The sequence below is a fragment of the Colius striatus genome, chromosome 5 (assembly GCF_028858725.1).
Source record: "Colius striatus isolate bColStr4 chromosome 5, bColStr4.1.hap1, whole genome shotgun sequence".
NCBI lineage: Eukaryota > Metazoa > Chordata > Aves > Coliiformes > Coliidae > Colius > Colius striatus.
This window is the reverse complement of record NC_084763.1, coordinates 120,008-139,187: the sequence shown is the minus strand read 5'-3', so window position 1 is coordinate 139,187 and position 19,180 is coordinate 120,008. Positions and strand designations below refer to the sequence as shown.

Genomic DNA, 19,180 nt, shown 5'->3' with positions numbered 1-19,180 from the left:
CTGGCTTGACAAGGTGTTCTGCCAAAAACACAAAAGCAGTTATTTCTTGACTGTGGCTTCTAGTCAGTTTCGAACTAGTCAAAAGCATCCATAACTGCATTCTGTCCTAGTTTCTCTATAGCGGGTTTCACATGCAGGGTTAAAATAATGCGTGGGGGAAAAATAGTCCTTATTTTGTTTGAACAGATGTCAAGAGCTTCCCCTTTCTTTTAAAATCGGTGCAAGTGTTTACTAGCAAAACATTGGACCATCAGTGCGGAATATATCCAGAGCATTTCCAAACTTGGTATGTGTCAGTAGGTGAGGTTCTTGACGGTTCCTCTGGGACAGTTGCTTCATTTGTGACTTGGTCTTGTTCAATTCACACCACCTATTTTTCAGTTTTTGCTTTTTTTTTTTTTAATGTTTTATGTTTCAACTACTGGTTCATGGAGCCCAAATTAGACTGACTGATACATAATCCTACAATATCCGTATGGGAATACTGCATTTGCTGCTCCCTTGCTAGTCCCTGCTGGTATTCTGCACGATGTAGTGACAACCTTCATGCAGCTGTATTTTTGTGGACGTTTACCTTACAAATCTTTTTCTCTTTTGGCTCGTGCTTCTACCCCTTCATTCATTCTGTTAACTGTTCCATTATCACCAACGCTTTTTAGCGATGGAAGAGGTATTAGATATTTCGACTTTGCTATCACTTACACTGAATTCCCTTCCGTGCCATCCCTTCTGATGTGTTAAACTTTTCGTTCGTAAAATAACCAGTTTTTTTCTTGTGCTTTTTATGTCTGCTGATGATTGGAACTCATTTTATGCCTAAGCCTTTTTCATCTCTATTCTACGAGTTCCTTTTTCTGTTGTTGTGTTTGGGTTTTTTTTTACCTTTTCCTTATTCTTTTTCCATTTTGCAGTATATTTTTAGGTTCCTAAAGATGCCTTCCATTGCTACAACAACGTGCTGCTGTAAATTCTCTTTCTACTCATCCATGTCACGATAGTTTTCTTTGGATCTCAGCCTAACATCTCTTCAGTGAAAAAACAAGCTCTCCTGTGCTCCTTACTGTTTTTTAGGAGGATTTTTTTATGTTTCTTTATCGATTTTTTTTTTTTTTTTCCCGGTGGAGTTGGATTGATTGATCAGTATATAGGAGACATTTAACTATTTAACTTCCTCATGCATGCTTCACAAGTAGCTCAAGTACCTAAGGCTGTGTATTCTAGAGCATATAAATTACAGAGGAGAGAGGAAAATTTCTCAACTCTGTCAGCTGGTCATGCTCCCTGTAATATTTTTCTATATATGGGTTTGAGTTTCTAATTGCTTTTCTCTGAGCGTAACCATCACCAGTATAGATTCAGTTTATTCCATCGTAGTGGGCAGGGTACAACCCGAGATGCTCAAAATACTCTAGAATTTATTTCATGGTCTGAATCCTTGATAGTTCCAAGAACAGTGGTACTTAGTTACTGCATTGTCTGAGATAAAAGCCGTTTCCACCTGTTGTTTCTGATTAGGATAACTTAATCTACCTTGTTAATTTGTATTTTCATCAGAAAATGTTTAGTTACACCTTCACTTGCTCTAGAGTTGCAAGTTGAGTACACGCCCTTTATCATCTTCTCGTAAATGAGCTGAGCCATCCCCTGTGGTTTTATGATGACCCCCAAAACATTTCCTTCATTAGTATCACTAGTACAGAATAGCGTTACTTTTGTTTTCATTATATGTCTGCAGATATTCAAATATTATTGAATATTATTTGAACAATGCCTGTCATTTTGTTTCCTGTTACCTCAAAAATAAGTATTTTCACCTTACTTTTGTGCTTCTGCCTCTTCAAATGAGGTTCAGACTTTTGCAAAGAGGAGGATTTGGTCTTGGATGGTGTTCCATTGCTGTCTTTGTCACAGGCATGCGCTTTGTCTGTGAGGAATCCCCCTCATTCTCCCCTCCTTTGTCACATTTTTAAATGGAACTCGATTGGATCTTACCCCTGGGTTTTCCTGTGGAATTAGGGCATGAGGACTCCTCAAATTTTTGTTTCCTTTTTTGAGAAACTTGATTTGCATCTGTTCAAGTGTAAACATAGCACATGCCTGCTAAGAGCTGCAGGCTTAGGTGCAACTGACAAGTATTTATTTATTTGACTATGACTACAGGGCTGCAAAGACGAAAGAAAATGTAGAGCCTCATTTAACTTCCTTTCGGCCCTTTCTAGTGGTGGTTGGCTTCCCTTTCTGGCTATTCCTGAGAAATGACTGTCGGGACAGGCACCGATATTATTGGGGCTGTAAGAAAAGTCATCCGTCCCCTCGCTGCTTCGGGTGGGGTTACGCAGTGCAAGTGCTGTTCTGCACATTGGTGCTGCTGAGGAAGATTGGCAGAAATGTGGTTGAGAAGAACTGTACTTTATGAATCACTGCGAATCAAATCAGTGTTTAGAGTAGTAAAGCAGCTTTCATTTGTTTCACACTTTCATTTGTAACCAAATAAATTCATCTGAATCATCACATGTGTGAAGGGATGTGACCCTCACAAACAAGTGAATATTTGAGGTCGCCGTATAGATTAAAGCATTTAATTCACTTCCTGATTTCAGAAATCTCTGTGAAAAGACTTTGTTAACAGCTGCTGAACAAGCTGTGGTACCAAAGCTCATCTGTTTGAATGGAAACATTTTTTGTTTTGAATAATTTCATCATCTGTTTGTTTTTTTTTTTTCCCGGTAGACAGTGGGGTTTGGTTTTATTATTGTCATTGGTAACTTTTTTGTCCCAGATTCAGAGCATCACTGATGAGTCTCGAGGCTCAATCAGAAGAAAAAGCTACTCCAGTCCACAGTCCCTTGGCCAAGATGCACAGGCACTGCTGACTAATGATTATCGAGAGGAAGAGGTAGAGGGACATTGTACTGGTTAGATGTATTTTCCTGCAACGCTTGAAGTGCTACTGTTGCAAACTGAACTACAAATGAAGAATTTGTTAATTCGTTGTTACAGAACAGTCCGTAATTTTTTATTTCACCGATTTTCCAAATTCATTATCCTACCCTACAGGTTTTTTTCTGTAGATAATGCTTTCATGACATGAACTCCATCCATTTTTCTCACATAGTTTCCATAAAAGATGTTTCTGTACTTGGGGGGATTTAAGAGCCAGAAACAAAGATATTTCTCTGCCTTCTATCTCTTACTACTACTGTCTCATTACCGCTTTCTGCGTGGCGAGCTTGAAGGGAAATGGACTGAAGTAGTCAATGGCTTCAGTGTGCACTTGAAGTGTTGCCTGTATCTGAGGATGTGTAGCTTAGATTGTAGAAATGCTGTATACCTTTGTGATTCCCTTTCCTCGTGAAGTATGAAGAGATTGTGTTGTATTCCTTTTAATTAATCCGGTATCAAGATAGAACTAACAAAAATGCTTTGATTGTCTTTGCATTTTTATAAATGTACACTCTAAGTCTGGAATTTCTCTTGGCCTTGCTTGCTTTCTACAAATAATGGACTCTCGTCCACTGAAGCATGGTTGTACTAAGCTCATCTTACAGTTGTTAGCTTGAAATTTTAGTTCATTGAATGCTGCTCTGTGACACGTCTGGTCTCATTGTGTATTTTGCTGGCTTTTTCGATGCTCACGTGATAGAACTGTATTCAGAGTGACTTCTGATTTGTGGTCTTGACTCATGATTCAGTTTTCTGGAAAGACAGGAAGACTGTCAAATAGAAATTATGTGCACCTTGGAACCGAACTATAGGATTTAGGAGTCCTCAAGGATAGGGACTAGGGAAATAACTGAGGGAAAACACAGAAGCTCTTGGGCATTTAAAACCATCTGCAATCACAGTTTTTGAAGCACTAAGGGAATTGCCATTCAGTGATTGTATATTTCTCATCTGCCTTGATTTTTTATTCATGCTTTTGATTGTCACCTGGATGAAATTGATTCTTTTGAATCATCACATAAATGAAGGGACACGATCATCAGTAACATGGGAGTAATTTGGTTCCCAATAGGAGGAGGAGCTTTAAGTCGTGACTTAATACGTCCCCAGAGATTTCGTAACTTCCAAAACTTGAAAAACAAACAAACAAAGCCAACAACAATGGAGTGCACAGAAGTGCCTATGCATGTGGAAACAGCAGTATCGTTTTCGTAATGTTGTACCTTGAGTTTCTGCCATTAGAAAGGGAGAAGGCCGCTTTTTGGTTAGGTGGATGGGCTTTTGCAGGCATAGATAATCTAATGGCAGGTAGCTGGCCTTGGATTCACCCGGTCCAAGGATGGTGAAGGTCACGCTGTTAGTGCAGCTAAAAGGCACGTGAAATGGACAGCATTGGAGAGATTAAGTGTGAGAGATGAAGAATGAGAAGACTGGCACCCAAGTTTTTCACCGGCAAAAACCCTTCATGTGAATGAAGTACCCTCAGGCTGAATTCAACCTCCGTTTAGTTCCTAACAAAATCAGCGTCCCAGCCTAGATATAATCCTGCTAATACAAACAAATAACTACATGTTTACAAACAGTTTAATTTCATGCTGAAGTCAAATCAGTCTGATACTCCTTCACAAAGTACGGTGCGTTTTTTTTTTATCTTCTTCTGTTCCACTACTGTGAAATCCCTTTTCACAATTTTAATAATATATCATGTACAAATGTTTCTTTTGTCTGGATCTTGGAGTGACTGTTTGTTTTGTGGCCAGGCCCAGCTGATCCATGACAGAAACACTGCCTCGCGCTCAGCTCCAGCAGTCAAAGCAAGTGTGGCTGCTGCTGCACCGGAAAAAGTCCAAATGACCTGGACTAAAGAAAAATTTGTAGCTGAAAAGCATAAAAACAAAGATTCAAATGTGTCTGGCTTCAAGGATATTTTCAACATGAAGCCGTAAGTATACACGTGGTATTTGAGGTTCTCTATTTGATTATGAATATTTTACTGTGTGGGGTTTTTGTGGCGGTGGTGATGGTCGTTGTAGGGTTTGGGCTGTAAGAGATTCTGGTTTATTTAAAGTCAGGTACAAAAAAACGTGATCTTTCTATGCACTTGCTTCAACGCCATACTTCCAAACCAGCGTGAACTGGGGTGGAACAGCAATGACTATAAAGAGTCATTCACAAGAAAGTAGCGAAAGTATTTTTAATACGACAGATTTCTAGCTGTAAACTCAATTTCTGGATTGTACCAGAAAGCATATTATTACCATTAAGAATTTAAGTCTCTTCCCCTGCATTACAAATTACTGTATAGCACTTAACCATCTCATTTATCGTGTTTTGTTGGCGTGGAGAGAGTACCAAAGAAGCAGATAGATCCTTTCAAGACGTTTTGCTTCTGTTTTGGTTTTTGAGTGGAGCAGTTGTCCTACTTTGGTTTTATTTATTGGTCTGGTATTGTGTTATATTAAGGAATATTTCAACAGTAAATGCTTAATATCTCTTAAAAGCAATGACAAGTATCTGGTTGTAATTGTAGCACACACGTTCATCTTCTCTGAGTTGCGGAAGGATGTGGCAATAAGCATTAGCCTAGTCTGATTTCTGCACATGGCCCAAAGCAAAACTCTGGATGTCAATGGAAATTTTAATACCTAAAGGAAATATATCTTAAATCTAGGACTTTTGTAGAGGTAGAAAGTACACTTAGAATCAGCACCTTAAAACCCTACCTACGTGAGCGTTTTATAAACAGTTTGCCTTCTGGAAATCCCAAACACACTTTGGAGTGTGAGCAAGATTACTGTTTTTGTTCTGGGCTGCATTATGCTCCAAGATACTAACAAAAAAACCCCCTCACACACTCAAACAAATTCTTAGGGGTTTTTTTTGTTGTGATTATCTTGGAAATATTTCTTATTACCGCTTCAGAATTGTGCAAGAAGCAGACTTCAGATATTAAAACTAATATATGTTGTTGGGGGTGGAAACTAGTGTGCCTGAACTATACATTAATACTATGTCTCTGATAGCTATTTTTTTCCCCCTTTTCTGTGCAATTGCTTCCTTTCCACGTAGAGAATGGGGAAATCTGTAAGTGTAAATTTCGTTTTGCTTAAGCAACCTAGGCTGTGTTCCCCGGTTCTTGCGGTCTTGTACCTTGTATGTGTGTTTCCTAAATCCCGGTTTGCAGTGCACGTATTCTTTGTGCCGCGATTTCTGTCCTGTGATTTAGCATTATTGTGACCTTTTAATGTTTTTAAGTGTAACCAACATTCCATTCAAGGTAAGTCACAGAATGTGTGATTTAGTTTATGTAACGATATACACATTGACAGTACTCCTCTGCACCAGTCTCATATTTTTCTCGTTAGCTACATTAAAAAGCTACTGTATTTTTGTTCTGGAAAAAGTGGTTTGTGACCGCACTGTGCTTTTTCAGATCGCAGTGTTTTTGTCATTTTGTCTAACACGTTGAGCTGCTTACGATACCTTAAAGCTTGCTTTGTGTACCGTGTGTGATTTCAGTTCTACCCGTGCTTGAAGGCTACAAGAAGTTCATCGGGCTCAGTTCAGATTATGCGCTATGTACCTTTAGTCAATTTAAGCCTTTTTATCGGTGCTGAATTTTTGCCCGCTTCATCACAAATTTACACCTTCCATATTTTCCCTGCATTTTGTCTTTAGTTGACAGCACTTCTGCTTCAGTATTTATACACTTCTTTAGTTACACGCTCTTGCCTCTCTCTTCATACTACTTTGGCCTTCTCAAGTTGCTCTTCTGCTTCTTAAAAACTGAGCTCCAAGTATTCTTTTGTTCCATATATGGGTTTTGTACAGTTGGTTCTTGGGGCAGATGATCACAGAGATGGAAGATTTCCCAGGAGGGACTGATAGGATGAAATGCAACAGAAGACATGCTACCTCTAATAGTGTCCTGTTAATGTTTTTCCCTTCGTGGTATAAAAATAGGACTTGGAAGAATATAAGTATGCATGCTCCCAGCGTTCTCCATCTATCTTGGTCCCGTGTGTTTGAATGAATGTGTATGCAGTTGCTGTTTTCAACTGGACGCTTATCTAAATCATCTGAGGGTGGCCTGGTGTTGTTGGAAGGGTCCAGTTGGTGTACTCCCCTGAACTGAACTCTGGTGGAACAAAGTTGCACCTTTCTTTCTGTAAATTTTGGCTTTGTTGTTTACTTGAGCTGCGGGGTTTAGTACTGTAATTTCAGTGGTTGTTAAAAGGATTCAAAAGCTGCCAGACTTGATCGGGCATTTCAGAGGACATCTTATGTCCTCCTACTCCCAACCTGCCAGACCTCTCTCTGCCACAGCACGGTATGTGAGCGCAGCTGAGCAGGGCACCGCTGTGCTTGTTACTGGGAGGCTCGTTACAGCGCTAAGAAAATTGTACAGGGTGGAACAGTAAAGGGGACTTTAAGTGTGTTATAACCTGTGTTTCTGAGGTTCCCTTTAAAGTGACACTTCACTCGTAAAGAATCTGCAGCCCGAAAGGAAGAGTGGAAATTTTTCTTGAGCGGTAGTAGATGACCCATTTCCAGTCTTGGTTAGTTTTACACAGGTTGTGATTTTTCAGGGACTATAAAGGTGTCGTGGTTTTGCCCAGCCAGCAACAAAGCACCACAACAGTCTCTTGCTTGCTGACCCCCATCCACCCCCACCCTCCTTAGGATGGTGGAGGCCTCAGAGAGACGGAAGGGAAAAAAAATGGAGATGAGGGCAGGGAGGGCTCGCTGCCGGTTACGGTCCTGAGCAAAACAGACTCCACTGCTCAACTTAGAGAGGAAAGTAGGAAAGTTTATTCTACCACCTACAAGAAATAGAACAAAAAGCAAAAACGGGGCAGGATGATGAGAAAATTACAACCAGCACTTTAAGATCTCCTTTCCCCATCCCTCCTTTCTTCCCGGGCCCAACTCACTGCTCCCGATATCTCTACCTCCTCCCCTTCAATGGCTCAGGGGGTGGGGAATAGGGGATGGGGTCAGTCTCTCACAGACGATCTCTGCAGCTTCTCTCGTCTCAGATGAGGACAACTCCTCGCATTCTTCCCCTGCTCCGATACGAGGCCCCTCCCTCGGGGCACAGTCCTTTCCGATTTCTGGGTCGGAGCTAGGGGGAGTTTTGAGCAACTTCTTTCAGGAGCCATCTTTACAGCCCCTTCCCCAAAACCGGAAACAGCTCCACACAAAACCATGACATAAGGAAACAGGTCCAACAAACAACTAAATCATCCAAGGTAGATCCTCAAATCGGGACATCTCCGAGGTCCTGGCAGTTTCTTACTCTTACACACAAATTCACAGCGACTATTTGTGGACGCAACAAGCAAGGCATTAGTTAATACTATTAGGTAGTACCGGGGGAGAGGCTCAGTTCCAGTTTGTTGCTTACTGCCTTGCTCTTATGACATGAGAAACTCGCAGTCTTTTTAATAAATTTTGTGGTTTTTCTGAATCGTAATGTTTCCAAAGGAGCATGAGGGAAATCTTGTACTGTACAACAGAAATACTATAACCTTTCCATTGCATTCCTGTCATTCATGTCTTTGGCGTTTCTCGTACGCATCCAGTTGCTCTTTTATATAATTCAGTAAACTGGATTCTCAGTGTTTGCAGCTAAACTGCTTCATCATTGTTAAAGGTACCTGACAATTGGAAAAGTTGTGCATTTTGGGAATCTGCTTAGATTTGCTTAAATTTCCGAGTTGAGGAAACAAAAATCTCTTAAACCTCAGTAAATCTCGGTATTGCATTTTCTCAGTTTTATTTGGAATGTGTGCGAATATTGACGCAGATGAAAATAACTTAATTCTACATGTATATAGATTCAATGTATAAATTCAAACACATAGCGTACAATTGAAACCTTAAGTATTGTGACAGTGCTTAAAAGTGTTTGTTTGCACGCTAGGAATCAGTCAAACGTGAGAAGGATGCACACTGCTGTGAAGCTGAATGGAGTAGTACTTAATAAATCCCAGGATGCTCAGCTCGTTCTCCTGAATATGCCTGGACCTCCTAAAAACAGGAAAGGGGATGAAAACTGTATCCTCCACTCGATTGCTCCCGTGTCCTGTGAAATTGGGAGTTTGATTCCTGTGACTGCGCCACTGTCTGTATGTGTTGGGATAACTGTTAATAACCACGGTAAACGTGAAGTTTGCCTTCGAGAAGATGACTTCTGCTTCCACAGAGTTTTACAAAGTGCTGACAGTGGTGGGTCTTTATTTTTTTTAATTGAAAGCATTCCTCAATTTTGACCTTACTTAAACACCTCTGGTTTTATCTTTTCCGTAGGTAGGTAGGGCAGAACTAGAAGTTTCCCCCAAATTAGGCCCGATTTCCACTTGAGCAAGCAGATGGGGTACATAATGGGATACTAAAGGTTGACACAGGAGATCATCGTGAGGAAATTATCGAACTTGATTTTTGCGGTATATGCCAGACATTTTGTGAGGTTAGCAACTATTTGGTGTCTTTTGTGAAAAAGAAGACTTTCCTTGACTTAAAGATTATTTCAGATATGGAGTTTTTGGAAGTTCTGACAGAAGGTCTGGATAGAGTTCTCCTGGTCCGAGGAAGTGGACGTGAAGTGATCACCATATATTCTTAACCTGTTTGCACATTTTGTTCACGCTCCCCACCCCCCCGCCCCCAAATGAGAAAACAGAGTTACTTGCCATAATTTGAGCAGCTTCTTTAAGAGTTCTAGTGCATTGAAAATTACCTGCAAGATGAACCTCCTGATGATGTGTTACAATTTTTCTATTAAAAAGTTCTATTTAAATTATATTTTAGGAATATAGATTTATATAAAAATATTTCTGTAGTGAATTAATAAATGGTGGATGGGTTAGCATATTTATATGTAGCATATTCTGACACTTGTTAAACTGTGGTGAAACACAAGGAAAGAAATAGCAACGGAACGGTATTGTTAAACACACGGAAGTGTGAGCAACTTCTGATTATTTCAGTCTTTATTCTGCATCTAAATAAAAGGGAAAGGTTTTAGGAAAGGCTGGCTTTCTCCCATACCAAAATGCTGCTACGCCTCTGCTGTCGGGATTAGTCCTGGGTCGGGAAACTTCATTCAGAAATGCATACTACCGCTCAAATCCGGGTGTCACTGAGGTTCTTGATTTGCTGCACTTGTTTTAAGTAACTTAAAATAGGTAGCTGAAGCCTTTGGGTGACAGTAATACTAAATTGACAAGTTTTGTAAGGTTCTCTTTTGTGAGCTACTAGCAGTTACATTATATTGCAGTTACCCTGGTGAAAGGCGTCCAAGTTATGGGACTGCTGTGATGCAGTAACTCCACCCGGTGGCAAACGCAACTGTAACTGTGGAGAAGCCACGGCCGGCCGGTTAATGAAGTGCAGTCGCTTGTTTTCAAATATGTGTATTTTGAAAATGTATGTATGTGCTGCTGTCGCAAATAGAACCTGCTTTTCTGAGCTGAACGATCTCTTAATTGTGTTTCATTTGAAATTGTTCAAGTGCTCAATGGAAGCTTTTTGCTTCTGTCAGAATTTCTCTGCTCTGAAGGATCCTTGTCTGACAAAGAAGGATCTCGGGTCGACATCCAGCGTGGGACTATTTGAACTCACATCGTGCTGTTAACATTCATAACTCACTTCTCGATTACTTTGTTGTGTTCCTTCCAAAGGCTCTGTCTCTCTGTATTTTACAGGCCTGGCTGGCTTAGCGCTTATTATTTATTTTTTATTGCACGAGCAGATTTTCCAACATTTGCAGCAACCTGGGTAGATTTAACATCTTCCTCTTCAGACTCAAAGGCATATTTACCCCCCTTCACCGAGGTACCCAATTACATCATTATTATACTCTTCCATGATCTTAATGGTGGTTCGTCTTGTGTCCGGCTTCTCTCCGGTCTTTCTAACTGGGCTTCCACCGCTAGAACTAGCGCTAGGAGGATAAAAGTGTCCGTTGATAACGGACGAGATACACACACTGCCATCTTCTGCAGCATTTTGTAAAACTGCTTGTGTTTCCATTCTGAATCTTCAGTACTTTTTCAAAAGGTAATTTCAATTAAGGGAACAGATGAGAGGAAGGATGAGTGTACTAGCTGAGATTAGGAGCACTCAATTAATATACTATCTTCCGACGTTGCTTTTAACAAAGACGCAAGATGATCAGACTGGGGACTGTCTGAACTGCGAATTCCTTCATGTCCTACCTCTACGAATGGTAGATAAATGAGCTGTACGTTCTTGTTTTGATACGTGCATGAGCAGCTGTGCAGAGGTATACACAACCAAAGCTTTACCCTCATGCCACAGCATTTTTCTTTCGAAAACTGCAACCTAATGTCTTAAAACCTTTTTTGTTGATATTGAGCACTGGAAGGGGCTGCCCAGGGAAGTGAGGGAGTCCCCATCCGTGAACATACTGCAAAGACGTGGTGCCGAGGGACATGGGTTAGTGGTGGCCGTGGCAGGGTGAGGGGAGGGCTTGGACTTTGGGAGCTCAAAGGGCTTTTCTAACCCAAATGATTCTGTGGTTCTAGTGGTACTTTGGTGTCAAGGAGTCTGTTCCTGATGTCAGTGACACCTTTGTGCTAGGCAGGAGGCAGCCCTGTTGCCCAGGAAGCCCTCGGGGTCTCTGCCCCGTCTCTGGGCCCCAGGGAGCCCTTGGCGCCTCTCCCCATTCCTGGGCCCCAGGGAGCCCCACTGTGATGTCAGAGTGCTCTGCCCACAGCCCCACAGCGACGGGGGAAGGAACAAAATGCCACCTGACAGTTGCCCGGGGCAGTTGGTCCTGGAGAGCTGCTTCGGCCTGACCAGGCAACGACTCAGAGTGAGGAGGGAGGTGTGAGCAGGGAGCCTACCTCTGCCCAGAGATGCCGAGAAGAAGGGCAACCAGAGCAAGACGCCGACCGGCCGGCCGGATTGCAGAGGAGAAAGCAGTGGAGCCAACCCTCTGCCAGCAGAGCAGGTACGAGGTGATGCACGGAGGGATGAGGGGAGAATGGGGCTGGGCTGCTGCTACTTTGGTTCCTCTCTTCCCACTGCAGCCCTGTAAAGCTAAGGATGGGTAGAGGGGAGAGCTCTGGAAGCAGCCCGGCCTCGCTGCCCTCTCTCTCTGCAGCTGGGACATGCCCTGGGAGGCTTCTAGAGCCCAGCTTCTGGCAAGGGCCTTGGCTCACACAGCCTGGGGACAGTGGGCAACCAGCACCTCTTTTTTTTTTTTTTCCTGCTATAGTACCGTCTGTGTAGAGCCAGATGTCGTCTTGCCACCAGCTTCTGGCTCGGACACTGCACGAGCACAGCCTGTGGCAGGGCACCACAAAGGCCGAGATGTTGCAGGTAAGCTCAGCACTGCCGCTCGCTGTCGAGTCCTCGGGGTGAACCAGGAGAGCTGCGCTGTGCCAGCGTCAAGAGCGGCAGGAGAAGCGCAGAGTCCCCACAGGGAGACAATAAATGCCTGGCTGGGCATCCATGAGAAGAGGCCTCAAGAGACAGGCCTGACTATTCTCTGGTTTCTTTGCCCAGGGATGATCTTCAGCCTGGCCTGCACACTGGCAGTCTGCCTGTGGAACCGGCTGCAACACTCACACACCTTTGCTAGGTATGTGCTACGTGGTTCTGCTGGGGTCGGGGGGAGAAAGGGGAGGCCTGAGGGCCAGCACGAGCCAAGGGGAGAGCAGAGAGGTCTCCCTAGGCAGCTGCCCCGTGCTCTGCTCTGGGCACCGCAGCTTGGGCACCGCTGAGGCTGTGGCCATTCGCAGGGAGAACCAAGAGCAAAGCCCCTCGGCACTCCCAGAGGCCCAAACTTTGGCCACGATGGGATAGTCGCTAGCCAAACACCTGCATGTGGAAAGGATTTTCCCCAGCTTCTGGCAAGAGACCATGCAGGTCTGGGAGGGCCCTGAGAGAAAAGCCAGACAAGGCTCTTGCACTTCCCAGCTGTGCAGAAACACCCCTTAGAGAGAGCTGTGTGACGGCAAGCGAGAGTACGCCTGCCTTCTCAACCAGAGAGAGAGCGAGGTCCACAGCAGAAAGACTGCTGAAATGCAGTTTCTGTGTTTACTCGATCTCTTTGCTTCCCAGCACAATTGTCAGCAGCTTTTGGAAGGTGCTCCTGGAGCCCTTCCTTTGGGGAAGAGCTGCTGGCACTGCTGAAGGGTGAGGATAGAGTGTATTACTCCCGGACGCTGCTCTGCCAGCTCTCTCTGTGTCAGCGGCAGGCTTCCAAAGCACGGGCTTTTCAGCCTGAAAAGGGAAATCTGCCTGTTGAAGGGGTTTGCTCCAGCCTTGGCTTACTGACGGCCACAAGACTCCCTCTGTTTCAGGCTGAAGACATCTCTGGAGAACAAGAGGTTTAGGGCAGCCCTGGAAAACAAGTTCTTGTTGACACTTGTAGTGCTTCTCGGTGAGTTGGCGTGAGCAAATGCCTGTCTGTGCTGCACAGCAGCCTTCAGATGGCCAGCTTTCCTGTTTGCGTGTGGTAATTCTGGGGCCCAAGTGCTTCCTGAACACGTCCTCGACTGGGACCGGCTTTTGAACTACCACTGAGGCTGCTAGACTGCCCGGCACGCTGCCGCTCTGGCCAGCGAGCCAGAGGGCTCAGCCTGCGTCTGGGAGAGAAGGGTCTATGTATGTCCAAGCCTGAGCTGGAGATTGCCAGAGGGGCCGTGCAGGGGACTGATGGAGAGGTACCTCTCCTGGTCCCTGCGGCATGGTCTCAGTGCTCAGGGGAACAGGGAGGGGAAATGGGGCCCCGAGCACACCTGGAGCCCAGGGCTGTGCAGCCCCTGAAGCCTGGGCTGATGGCTGCCGGGCAGAGGCGCGTGGCCTCTCTCTGCAGCCCCGGTTCCACACCTCCCCAGCCAACCTGCTGCCCCAGCCCAAGGCAACAGGGAGGAGACAAGGCGAGTGCAGGACTGCTCGCAGCCCCAGGGAAATAACTGTCTCTTGCTGATGTGAATTGCAGTTGGTGTTTACTGTGGGACCTTGCTGTCAGCGTGGAGGATGCAGGCAAAGGCAGGCACAGAGGTTGGTGACACTCACGGGACGGGCACCTCTTGCAAGGGAGCAGCCAGGGCCAGGCCCAGTTTAACGGGCTGCTGCAGGCAGAGCAGGACTCCTGACGTCCTTTTGTTGTAGTGCCGGTGCTCTGACTGTGGCCCTGAGGCAGGGGCGAGAGCCAGGCAGGCTCAGAGGGCCAGCCACCCCCGGCAGGGCCCGAGACCATCTCCCAGCTGACCTGGAGAGTGTAGAGGGTGGCCATGAGGGTGTGGGGACCCTTGTCAACCCACCTCACGACCACAGCCTCAGACGGCGTTCCTCAGCCTTTGTGGCTCACGTCTGCAGCGGCGAGTCTGTCAGCTCCGTGAACTCCTGTTGCTCACACCAAGCTTTTGCATCTCTGGGTGCTAGTAGGCACGCTGAGCAGCCTGCTGATGTGATTCTTTTCTTTGTCCCCTCACGGTTTTCCCAGGAACATGAGCAGGGAGCATTGAAGATGGCTTTGGAAGACAAAATGATGAATTCTGACTGGGCCCTGAAAAGCCTGGGTAAGGACATGAGCAGGCCCGTCTCCTTGCCCCGTGCTGTCTGCAGCAAGCCCCAAGGAGGCTGTGCTCCAGGCGCTGCTATCCAAAGTGGGAGAGCTGACATGCTCGCTGCAGCCCAAGAGGAAGGCTGTGGCAGCGTGGCTCTCACAGTCCCTCCCGCCGCTGCCCTCAGCCCGTGTGTGCCCCTGCTGCTGCCCCCACACACGTTCCTGTGCTGATGGAGGGACTCCGCTCCTCTCCACGGCAGTTGGAAGGGGACCGGCCGGGTCATCCTTTGCTGTCGGTGCAGCAGGCCCTCAGCTTTGGTCTGCTGACACTCACATGGGCGCCTGCTGTCTCCCAGCACCTTCAGACCTTGTCCTTGGACTGCTGGGAGAGAAGCAGTCACCAGGGACATGACTGCTGGCAGTGCCCTGCACAGCGAGGCCCCCGCCAGAGTGGCCACAGGGACAGGACTGACAGGCTTGGAGCTGCTCAGCCGCCTCAGATGACGTAGGGGCACCGAGGCCTCCTGGTCCGTGGCTCTTGCGGTCATCTGCTCTCCCTTCCTCACAGGTGCCACCATTGACGTGAAGAGAACTTCCACAACTTACCAGTGCAAATGGAATTGGTTCTACAACATGTTGAACAGAGGGGGTGATGAGGACGGGCCCGATACCATCTTGCAGGTACTGTAGCAGAAACCATCAGCTCTGCTTGCCTGTCTGCCTGCCTGCCAGTGGTGCTGTGGAAGCCCACAGCGTTGATCAGGTTCCTGAAACCAGAGCTCCAACACAGGGCAGAGCTTGCAAAAAAACAGTGGTTTCCCTCAGGAAGGGAGCAAAGCAGGACTGAGGGGCCCTGCTGTGACTCTGCTGCGACTCTGCTGCCACCCTGATCCCTACCAGTGCTGATTTGAGGGCGTGAGGCGGGGGCCCTGGCCAGGACGCTTTCACAGCCCCTTTTCTCCTCTTTTCCCTAAGAGGCAGAGCCCCTTTGGCAGGCAGGGAAGGTGCCTCCTGCTCCTGGCAGGCACCTCCTCCTGGAGCTGGAGTAGAGCCCCAGGCATACAGGTGCCTGTGCTCCAGGCCAGACGAGCAGCTGCGCGGGCCCCAGCGCTCACTCCCGTCTCATTGCTCTCCTGTGCTGCTTTGCAGACGGATGTCTCCCCAGGCAAACGCTGGTGCTTCTGTGGGCATTACGGCCGGCTTGTCATCAGGCTGCCAGCCCCAGTCCACCCGACTGCCATCGCTGTGCAGCACGTCGCTGAGGAAGGCTCCTTGTCTGTGGCTGCCAGCAGTGCTCCCAGAGACGTGGCTGTCTATGTAAGTCTCTGCTGGGTGCTTCTGGCTGCATCTGGCCCTGGCGGGATGTGGCAGGGACTCTCCTGCTTTTGTGCCCCCTCTGAGGCCGCTGCCCCGCTCTCTCCTGAGCACTGCAGTGCCCTAGCCAGGTGCTTCAAGGGCTCAAGAGGTTTCACCCCTCTCAAGACCTAACTCTGGCCAAAGCCCCTCCGGGTTCTTGACCAAAGCCCGAGGCAGAGACGGAGCTCATCCCCAGCCAGCACTAGGCTGTGGCTGTTGCCCAGGAGAAGCCAGGTGGGTAGCAGGGCCGGTGCAGCACGTACTTGCCTTCCCTCTTTGTCGAGTTGAGTCTGAGCTCTCTCCTTGTGTTTTTCCTCTGAGGGACTGGATGCTGATGGAGATGAGGAAGCTTGGCTCGGTTTGTTCATGTACGATGTGGAAAAAGAGGCCATTCAGCCCTTTCGTCTGAAGGTACGGTCTGTGCATGATTTGCCTGCAAGTCCGCAGCAGGAAGCATGTGGATTCTGTCTCCCTGAGCACTGGGTCGCTTTGAGAGAGACCCGGAGGGGTTGTGAGGGCTGAGCAGCGTGTGGTGATGGCAGCAAAAGCAGAACATGGGCAGGATCAGGCGAGTGGGAGCACAGGCTCCGAGAGATCCCTGGCTGCAGCCGCTGCCTTCAGTGGAGCCAGCCGCACACGCAGACACCACACCAGATCAAGGCCTTTGTGCCCTGCAGAAAGAGGGGTGTCTGGTGCCAAAAGCCCTCGAGCAGCACCAGGGCTCCGTCCTGTGGCCTGTGGTGGGTGGGACAGTGTCCTCTCCTCCCAGCACAACCCCTTCTTTCCCTTGCCCTCAGGCTGCCGGGGGGAAGGTGAGACAAAGGGACAGCGGGAGCTTGGTGGGGTTGCCCAGCAGCTGCCCTACGAGCCCCTCCTGAGTCTCTCTGTCAGCACAGAACAAGCAGGGCTGGCAGGGGAGATAGGGTCTCACTGTTGCTCCATTTCCTTTTCTCTCTTCACAGAACACGCTGCACCCCAGAGCCTTTTCTTACATCAAAGTGCTTGTACTGAACAACTGGGGAAACTCCGAGTACACCTGCATTTCTCGAGTGTGGGTTCAAGGGAAGATGGCAAAACCGGAGAGACCCTTCTGAAAGCCGAGAGTGAAAATGTTGTTGGGTTTGGGGGGAGACATTTTTTCTTTTTTGATGGTCTGCAGTAGTCCCTAGTGGTTGTTGAAAAGGTGTCTTGCAGATTTCTTGAGCCCTTTTCATGAACTCTCAGTTCCTTCTTCCCTGTATGGTCTTTGTCATAGGTCCTCTGTTTGTAGAGCTCTCGGGTTTCTTATCTTGGTCTTGCTGGGTTATCTGCACACCCTTCCCCTGGCTCTGAGTTGGGCCCACCTCTGTCTCAGGCCGGGCCAACCTGGCACCTCTGCGACTACTGTTTGAGAAGGGAAGTCTGCAACCTTCCCTTCCTGGGAGGACCCCACAGCGGAGGCCCCGCGCCGCGTGTGGAGGCTGCTGGAGCAGGCCATGTTGGGCCAGGGGCCGGCCGCGGAGCAGACCCACACGGGAGCCAGCACTGAGGCGCTGCAGCCTTCGAGACGGACACATGTCTAGCTGATGTGTGAGGAACCCAGTGCTGGGGCAGGGGAACTGCGAGGAGACCCTGCCTGGGGGTGAGACAAGAGGCGGGAGCCATTGGGGAAGGATTGACTGAAACCCCCCTTTCCCTGTGCCTCTGTGCTGCTGAGGGCAGGGGGAAGCAGAGCTACTGGGACCAGGAAGAGGGGATGGATGGGGAAAAGATGGTCTGAAGGGCCTGATCCTACTCTTCTTCATCATCCTACTTTGTTTTGCGTCTGTTAATTATTTTTTGGTTGATGGCTGATTAAATAAATCTTCATTTTCTTCCCCGAGTCAAGCAGTCTTGTCTGTTTCACCTGGACTGTAATGGGTGAGCGAGCCCTCCCTGTCCTGGAGGACTTCCGTCAGGCCCTTAACACCTTTTCCTCATCCCACCACAGAGAGTGAAGGACAGCGAGCGAGCGACTGTGTGGTTCTTGTGCCTGGCTGGGCCTAAAACTGCAACAAAAAAGGACAGAAAATGAAAAGAAAAAAAGGATGGGAGGGAGTAAACGATGTGTCAGATCAGATTGGTGTAGGGGCCTTGCACCCTAGAGGGAGACCATGACTTGACCGCTTTCTCTTCCCATCCAGGGGCACGTCCCCCGGAACGTGTCAACATGTGCCCAAGCTGGCACGGCACAACCAGCTCTGCTGTGGGAGTCATCGACCGGTGCCACCCCAGAATCACTGTGCTGGAGTGGAGAAGCCCTCCCAAGGGGGCTATTACGGGTCATCCTCTGCAACGCCAGCGCCGTAGGGCAGTCGCTCTCCATGTGGGCACGGAGAGGGAGGACGAGCCTTCTCGTTGCCTCTCGGGCCACGTGCTGGGGCCTACTCACCTTGCGGTACAGGAAGCACAGGCTATGGAAGGTGTGAAGCCCAGTTTCTTACATCTTTGTGTGTAAAGGGTAGATTTTTGGTGTCAAGTAACTCAGAGGTGATCTTCAGCGAGATCTGGACAGGCTGAGAGTTGGGCAAGAAGAAGCTCATGAGGTTCAACAAGGGCAAGCGCAGAGTCCTGCACCTGGGGAGGAACAACCCCCTGCACCAGCACAGGCTAGGGGTGACCTGCTGGGGAGCAGCTCCGCAGAGAGAGACCTGGGAGTGCCGGTGGGCAGCAAAGTAACCATGAGCCAGATGTAACAGCTCCTGAAGTGAGTCTTGCAAGTTCAGACATCATTCTTCTTCCTAAAGAGCCCCATGAGCATATGTGCCCATTTCTGTTTGGTGCTCTACCTTTGGATTTCATAATCAGAAGGCTGACAAAGGACCTTATCAGTGGTGATAAATGGCTAAAGGGTGGGTGTCCAGAGGATGGTGCCAGGCTTTGTTCTGTAACAGTGGCAGGACAAGGGGTAAGATGTACAGCGTGGAACACAAGAAGTTTCACTGGAACAGGTGGAGAAATTTCTGTGCTGTGGTGCTGGCAGAGCTGAAGGACGTGAAAATGGTGCTGTGGGTGCCCTCGTGCCTGGGGCTGCTGCTCTGGGGGCTTTACCACTGCCCACGTCGCTGCTCTGTGGCCGAGGGTCCTGTGCCGGAGCAGCTCTGCTCTGTGCTTGCGGGGGGCTCGGTGCCAGACGTTGAAGGCTGAGAGCTGCCTGGGGGTTGGTGCCAGCAGTTCATAGCAGTGGCCGGGGGATTGGTCTGGGCAGAGGGTCTCTCAAGGCCCCTGTGTGAGGGGAAGGTGAGAACTGAGCGCAAGGCGCCAGAGTTGCATCTGAGCAAGGGTGCTGGGAGCAGTTCGTGCTGACTGGTGGGA

The 19,180-nt window shown here is 47.9% G+C and overlaps 2 protein-coding genes across 4 annotated transcripts in view; both read left to right on the top strand.

Annotated features, from left to right (window-relative positions):
• LOC104555273 (solute carrier family 12 member 7) overlaps window positions 1-10,422 on the top strand; it is a 57,422-nt gene extending 47,000 nt beyond the window's left edge. The window contains exons 22-25 of one of the 2 annotated variants that reach the window (XM_061996196.1): window positions 2,780-2,896; window positions 4,704-4,885; window positions 8,870-9,003; window positions 9,480-10,422. In XM_061996196.1, coding sequence (XP_061852180.1) covers window positions 2,780-2,896; window positions 4,704-4,885; window positions 8,870-9,003; window positions 9,480-9,571 — 525 coding nt within the window. In that variant the 3' untranslated portion in view covers window positions 9,572-10,422. The remainder of the gene's footprint in view (window positions 1-2,779; window positions 2,897-4,703; window positions 4,886-8,869; window positions 9,004-9,479) is intronic. The other variant, XM_061996195.1, reaches the window with a different exon arrangement.
• A 99-nt stretch (window positions 10,423-10,521) lies between these two features.
• On the top strand, window positions 10,522-17,708 carry LOC133625458 (SUN domain-containing protein 5-like). 2 transcript variants are annotated; one of them, XR_009818727.1, is made up of 10 exons: window positions 10,522-11,923; window positions 12,191-12,294; window positions 12,481-12,556; window positions 13,281-13,360; window positions 13,922-13,983; window positions 14,429-14,504; window positions 15,060-15,172; window positions 15,641-15,808; window positions 15,937-16,081; window positions 16,169-16,257. XR_009818727.1 is itself a non-coding variant. In XM_061996197.1 (10 exons), the coding sequence occupies exons 1-10, from the start codon at window positions 11,829-11,831 to the stop codon at window positions 16,939-16,941; spliced, it is 996 nt and encodes a 331-aa protein (XP_061852181.1). In that variant the 5' UTR covers window positions 10,522-11,828; the 3' UTR covers window positions 16,942-17,708. The 2 variants fall into 2 exon arrangements, 1 of the variants encoding a protein (XP_061852181.1); XM_061996197.1 differs by lacking the exon at window positions 15,937-16,081 and adding an exon at window positions 16,810-17,708 and having other exon boundaries at window positions 16,169-16,258.
• The last annotated feature ends 1,472 nt before the right edge of the window (window positions 17,709-19,180 follow it).

What these genes read in the sequence shown, in the direction of transcription:
- LOC133625458 (XM_061996197.1), top strand. Translation starts at nt 11,829, where the DNA reads ATGCCGAGAAGAAGGGCAACCAGAGCAAGACGCCGACCGGCCGGCCGG. An exon ending in GACACTTGTAGTGCTTCTCG is followed by an intron (nt 13,361 to 13,921) that starts GTGAGTTGGCGT and finishes TGTGAATTGCAG; the next exon opens with TTGGTGTTTACTGTGGGACC. An exon ending in GGCCCGATACCATCTTGCAG is followed by an intron (nt 15,173 to 15,640) that starts GTACTGTAGCAG and finishes GCTGCTTTGCAG; the next exon opens with ACGGATGTCTCCCCAGGCAA.